This window comes from Pistacia vera, unplaced genomic scaffold (assembly GCF_008641045.1).
Source record: "Pistacia vera cultivar Batoury unplaced genomic scaffold, PisVer_v2 Contig578, whole genome shotgun sequence".
Taxonomy (NCBI): domain Eukaryota; kingdom Viridiplantae; phylum Streptophyta; class Magnoliopsida; order Sapindales; family Anacardiaceae; genus Pistacia; species Pistacia vera.
The window spans coordinates 1,489,094-1,496,353 of record NW_022196421.1 but is presented as its reverse complement, the minus strand read 5'-3'; the positions used below and the strand labels follow the sequence as shown (position 1 = coordinate 1,496,353).

The 7,260-nt window shown below is 37.1% G+C and overlaps 1 protein-coding gene across 1 annotated transcript; it reads left to right on the top strand.

Moving 5' to 3' along the window:
- The first annotated feature begins 5,743 nt into the window (after positions 1-5,743).
- On the top strand, positions 5,744-6,326 carry LOC116109337. Its single transcript, XM_031395566.1, has 2 exons — positions 5,744-5,914; positions 6,021-6,326. Exons 1-2 carry the CDS (start codon positions 5,744-5,746, stop codon positions 6,324-6,326), a joined length of 477 nt encoding a protein of 158 aa, XP_031251426.1.
- The last annotated feature ends 934 nt before the right edge of the window (positions 6,327-7,260 follow it).

The following is a 7,260-nucleotide window of genomic DNA, read 5'->3' as shown; positions in this document are numbered from 1 at the left end:
GAATAGGGCATTAAAGTTTTACTATAAAAGAAAATGATTATTTGTAAAAGAGAAGTGATTTGATTAGTTCATTTTCTTTGAACAGGAATAAACACAGCAGCCCTTTACACACTCTCCCACGGTAGATGCATTTTGCCCAAAATCAATTCATTTGATTTTCTTCTTTAATCTTAAGGCTAAGGAGGATCTAGCAAATCCCTCCTTAGTTCTTTGTGATTGTCTTCGTGTGGACTTCATAAGTTCGATCCTACACTTGGATTGGTAGCAAAAACGTTCATTGACAAATGTGGTGGAGCATCCAAATGTGTGTATGATTCTATTAACTCATGATTAATATTTCTACAGATTCTTATTATGATAAAATTGTAAAATTATACCCTTGATCTTGGCTCATGTAAACGATCCTTATATTATATTTTTTGTTGTTTCCGTTGCGTATATGGATCATTTACTAACATTGATTTCAACAAAAATCGATCACCCAATATACCAAACTTGCAGATCATTAGCAAAATAAAATTAATCAATTAATTGATTTCTTAAAACATGCTTTTAAGGCAGATTTTACGCAGATTCTTTAAGGCAGCATATTATCAATCAAATACATGTAATCAACCATCCACATAAAACTGTAAAATCTGGTACCCTAGGCTTTGATACCACTATTAGGAAACGATCCATTGAGGCAGCAAAAAACAAAAATTAATAGTGACACGGATCATTCCATAGAACCAAGATCAGGGTACAAATTTATAGTTTATATCAAAATAAGAATCTGCAAAAATTAGTTTAGAGTTTTAAGGAATCATATGCACGTTTGGAGGCTCCTCCAAGTTGTCTCTGAATGTATTTTGCTACCTACCCAAGTGTAGGATCGAACCAATGTAGTCCACACGAAGACAATCGCAAGGAACTAAAGAGGGATTTGCTAGATCCTCTTTAGCCTTAAGAATAAAGAAGAAGAATCAAAGAAATTTGATTTTAGGCAAAAACCATTCTGACGTGGGAGAGTGTTTAAGGGGCTGGAGGTTTTTCTCTTTTCAATTAATGAGTAGAATGAAAATCACTTAACCTTTTCAATTAAAACTTTTCTTTTATAGTCCAATTTTAATTGCCTTATTCCCTTATGGAATAGGCTTGGGCTCCAACCCAAACACCCTTTGTTTCCAAACACTCCCAATTAGATATTTATTTTAGTTCATCATTATCTCAATTAAAATCAATTAATATATATTTAATATAGACATTAATATTTAACAATAATGATAATTTATTTAAATATATGCGAACACATATTTAAACGTAATTTCACTTATTTAATTTTTTCTAATAAATTAAATAAGGCTACGACCTCAGCAAATTTAATTGCACTGTGAAATTACCAAAATACCTTTTCGCTTAAAAAGACGAAAACGCCATACTAAACAATATGTCCAACAAGCCAATAAGGGACGCAAGAAGGTAGTGTTTGAACCATGAGATTGGGTTTGGTTGCACTTAAGGAAGGACTGTTTTCCGAAGAAACGATGTTCAAAACTCCTACCTCGGGGTGACAGACCATTTCAAGTAGTGGAACGCATCAATGATAATGCCTACAAGCTTCACTTACCAGGTGAGTATGGTGTCAATGCAAGCTTTAATGCTGATTTGTCTCCTTTTGATGTAGGTGATGATTTGAGGACAAATCCTTCTCAAGAGGGGGAGAATGATGCAAACCAAGGAGCTGGACATGTTAATCATACAAGTGGGAATGGAGCTGAATTTATACAAGACCCTTTGTCACTTCCTAGTGGTCCAATTACAAGACTTAAAGCCAAACGTTTCAAGGAAGCACTAAATGGGCTAATCCAAGAGAATTGGGCTGATTCTAAAAAGACCAAGATGGGCTCAAATAATAATCAAGGCCTAGCCCATGTCATCAAAGCAATTGAAGAGGCTAATTAGCATGCAAATTCGTAACCAGCATGGTTTGACCATTAAAGGGTGTGAATTTGTTGAGTTTCAAAGGATATTAAATAGGAGAATGACTTGGTCCTGGTTGGGCATGTTAAAATACATTGAATCTAGTCATTTTACTATTTTTGGTTGTCTTTAGAAGTCCATTTAGCATGCGGATTTACATTTCAAGGAAGCACTAAATGGGCTAATCCAAGAGAATTGGGCTGATTCTTAAAGGTCCAAGATGGGCTCAAATAATAATCAAGGCCAAGTCCATGTCATCAAAGCAATTGAAGAGGCTAATTAGCATGCAAATTTGTAACCAACATGGTTTGACCATTAAAGGGTGTGAATTTGTTAAGTTTCAAGGATATTAAATAGGAGAATGACTTGGTCCTCACTGGGCATGTTAAAATACATTGAATCTAGTCGTTTAGCTATTTTTGGCTGTCTTTAAAAGTCCAAGAGTCCAAAAAAACGTGGGGACTTGTTTAGGTTAATTTTTGTGTTGTTTTTGAAGCTGCAATTATGACTTTGCCTATTCTTGGAAGCTTGTTCCAAGTATATAGATGGATATTACGAATTTTAGGGGATTTTAAGCTGCAATTATGACTTTGCCTATTCTTGGAGGGTTGTTCCAAGTATATAGATGGGTATTGCAAATTTTAAGGGGGATTTTTGGTTATTCAGAAAATTATCATCTCGTGAGGTTTTGTGTTCCTCTTAGTTCTTAAAAAGAACTCTTGAACTTATCAAGTAATCTTGTGGCGTTCAAACAACCAAACTTATCACCTTGAATTCTTGAGAGAATTTTTTTTAGGTTTTCTTGGTGTGGCGTTTCAAGCCTTTGTAGTCTTGATTTTCATCTTGTTAGGTGACGGGTCAAATCTCAACAAATCTTGTCTTCACGATCTTGGGGTTTCAATCCATCATTGTTATTGGGTTTCATCACAATTGTTAGTGGAGTTCGTATTATCTTTAAAAGCCATAATCACATCTTTTCCCACCACATCCCAAGCTTTCTTGAAGAAATAAGCACCAAAACCATCCAGTCCAGGAGCTTTGTTATTGCCCAACGAAAACAGAGTGTTCTTGATTTCCTTATCCGTCACTTTGGCAATCATCCCATTAGCCATATCACTAGTGATGCAAGGTTCAATAAGTTCCTCTAAACCCCGGAAGTCTCTCACACCCCTTGGCTCCTCAAAAACTCTTTAAAAGTGGTTGACAATTTCCTCCTTAATGCTCAAAGTGTCTTCAATAACCATGCCGTTATCAAACTTAAGCATGGTGATTCTCTTTCTATTCTTTCAGCCATTCACACACTTGAAGAAATAGCTTGTGTTCTGGACCCTTAGGAGGTTTTCTCTAGCTTCAATAATAAGGTTCTCTTCAAGAGGATTAGAAGCAAGAGCATGCTGGACCCTTAGGAGGTTTTCTCTAGCTTCAATAACTCTTGCCGAGATATTCCCAAACTCCCTCTTGTTAAACACTTTTAATGCTTCTTTGACTCTCTTCAGTTTAGTAACCAATTGAAATATAGGGGTACCCCTAACTTCTTCTTCCTAAGCCTTACTAACAATGCTAATGAAACTTTCATGGTGAGCCCAAAAGTTGAAGAACCGAAATGGGATTTTCCTAGGTGAAGACATAATCCCACATTCAACAATACAAGGAGAATGATCCGAGATGCTTGGGGGAAGGAAATTGGCTATGGAATTACAAAACACACTGCCCCACTTTTCATTCACAAGAGCTCGATCAATCTTAGTAGTAATCCTATGTTCCCCTTCTCTCATGTTACTACAAGTGAAAAAGTTACCCATAAACTGAAGGTCCTCAAGCCTAGTCTCCTTAAACATATTATTCAAGTCCGAAACATAATTTCTTCACCTATCTCATCGCATTGAAATCACCCATAATCACCCATGGTATTTCCTCAAAATCTTGAGCTACCCATCAACTCTCTCCATAATTCTCTCCTTTCCCGCGGACCATTAGAGCCATAGATAAATGAGGAAACAAAGGATTAATTAGAGCCAAAAATAACAACCTTANATTTAAACGTAATTTCACTTATTTAATTTTTCTAATAAATTAAATAAAGGCTACGACCTCAGCAAATTTAATTGCACTGTAAAATTACCAAAATACCCTTTCGCCCAAAAAAGACGAAAACACCCTTCTTTCTTCTTGGCTCTTAAATTATCTTCTATGCGTGTGACCCATAGGCTCCTCATCATACCGGTAGTGTATAGTATCGTGATTAACACCAATTAATCGTCTCACTAATATACAGACCAAGATTGGCCCTTAGCAAGGCATCATGGCCACCTGATAGATTCGGATTCAGCAAAGCAACTACTGTCAATGATATGATTACTGTACAATTCGATCCTTTCATCATTCCTTATCTCGACGAGATGAAGGCACATAAATAGTGTCAACCTTCGGTTACTCTCGATATTATGTATTCAGTTTTTGGACCAATAACCTATATTATAATCCAGATAAAGCAACAACTCAATCCCACTATCGCCACAGTTTTAGTGTCATTGCCATATACTGAATTGTACCGCAAGATAACTTCTCCCGTACCCGGGAGTGATGAATCCTCTGTCAATCCACCATAGTCTTGATATACTCCTTGATGCGGCCAATCACCACCGTATTGACAGCTCTGAATAGAACTGTGTTAGGCTAGTGTCAAACTGCACCAATCGGTGCACAAGGTGCTCTGGTGATCTCAAGTTTGAGGATCACATGCACCACCATTCGTTAGAGGATTTGTTCCAAAGACACTAGGGTTACCATCCATATGGAATCCTCTGGTGGGCCAGTCCAGTGAACTTGCTGAGGTGTATTCGCCTACAGCAAGCACCCATGTGTTGCACCAGATTGTCACCAAACAACCTTGACAAGTGAGATCAGTCACTGCCTTTCAACAGGGTCGTTCAACACTATGATAGCCTTACCGTATTATTGGTGCCTTTACTTTAGAATAATACTGGGGCTACGGACGTTTCTAGAATGACCACCATATGTGCTCCTAGGGTTCTCACTATCAAGATTTGAAACACTTGATACCCTGGTCACGGTTCTACCATTTTTAAGGACATATATCAATACATATTGCAATAATAACGATTTACGCGACATAGAATAAAATGCATTTTATTGATTAATGAACATTATTACAAAGAGTCAATTCTACAATAATTGATTGGCTTTAGGGCATCTACTCTAACAGGAACCAGGTATGAAGTCTATTTGATGCTCAATTCCTCTTAAAAGAGGTAATCCATGGGGAATCTCTTTAGGAAACAGGTCCTCAAATTCCTGCAATAAAGACACGACAACACTAGGCAAAGATGGGTTAAGGTCGTTAGTAGAAAAATTAACATCCTTGTACATAAGTACAAGTACTTGTTGCCTCGCCATCATAACACTCTTAACCTCATGTTTTTCAGCAAGTACACTCATTCTTTTATTTTTCTCTCCTTCTTGCTCACTTTTCTCTCCTTTTTGCTCACTTTTCTCTCCATTTTTCCTCTCGACCTCACTTGCTCTTTTTCTAGTCTCCTTTTTCTCACACTTTTGTTTCTCTCTCATTTTGTGGGGAAAGTTGGGAACCAAGTTGTTGTTTTCTACTTTTAGTCATCCACAAACGGATGGTCAAACTGAAGTAGTAAATAGAACTTTGTCTTCTTTTTTGCGTGCTATCATTAAAAAGAACTTGAAAACACAGGAAGATTGTTTGCCACATGTTGAATTTGCTTACAATATAAGTATACACTTTGCATCTATGTTTTCACCATTTGAAATTGTTTTTGGCTTTAACCTATTGTCACCTTTGGATTTAACTTCTTTACCTTTGGGTGAACGTGTGAACTTAGATGGCAAAAAGAAAGCAGAATTTGTAAAGATGATTCATGAAAAGGCACGGCTGAACATTGAAAGGAGGACTAAACAATATGTCCAATAAGCCAACAAGGGACGCATTTGAACCAAGAGATTGGGTTTGGTTGCACTTAAGGAAGGACCATTTTCCAGAGAAATGACATTCAAAACTCCTACCTCAGGGTGACGGACCATTTCAAGTAGTGGAACGCATCAATTATAATGCCTACAAGCTTGACTTACCAGGTGAGTATGGTGTCAGTGCAAGCTTTAATGTTGCTGATTTGTCTCCTTTTGATGTAGGTGATTATTTGAGGACAAATCCTTCTCAATGGGGGGAGAATGATGCAAACCAAGGAGCTGGACATGTTAATCATACAAGTGGGAATGGAGCTGAATTTGCACAAGACCCTTTGTCACTTCCTAGTGGTCCAATTACAAGACTTAGAGCCAAACGTTTCAAGGAAGCACTAAATGGGCCAATCTAAGAGAATTGGGTTGATTCTAAAAAGATCAAGATGGGCTCAAATAATAATCAAGGCCTAGCCCATGTCATCAAAGCAATTGAAGAGGCTAATTAGCATGCAAATTCATAACCAGCATGGTTTGACCATTAAAGGGTGTGAATTTGTTGAGTTTCAAGGATATTAAATAGGAGAATGACTTGGTCTTGGTTGGGCATGTTAAAGTACATTGAATCTAGTCGCTATTTTTGGCTGTCTTTAGAAGTCCAAGAGTCCTAGAAAACGTGAGGACTCGTTTAGGTTAATTTTTGTGTTGTTTTTAAAGTTGTAATTATGACTTTGGCTATTCTTGAAAGGTTGTTCCAAGTATATAGATGGGTATTACGAATTTCAAAGATAGATTTGGTTATTCAGAAAATTATCATCTTGTGAGGTCTTGTGTTCCTCTTAGTTCTTAAAAAGAACTCTTGAACTTATCAAGTTAATCTTGTGGCATTCAAACAACCAAGCTTATCACCTTGAATTCTTAGGTTTTCTTGGTGTGGTGTTTCAATGCTTCGTATTCTTGATTTTCATCTTGTTAGGTGACGGGTCAAGACTCAACAAATCTTGTCTTCACGATCTTGGGGTTTCAATCCATCATTGTTATCAGGTTTCATCATAATTGTTGGTGGAGTTCGTATCAGAATTCCAACCACTTAGCATGTCTTTTATTAAGCTTACCTTGGGTCTTCAAGAACTTCAAGCTCTCATGGTCAGAATGAATGATGAATTCTATTGGCCACAAGTAATGCTGCCAAGTTTGAAGAGTTCTCACTGACGCATAAACTCCTTGTCGTAAGTAAGATAATTCAACGCTGCCCCACTTAGCTTTTCACTAAAATAAGCAATTGGTTTGGAATCCTGCATCAAAACAGCTCCTATTCCAATCCCGGATGCATCACGTTCTATCTTAAAA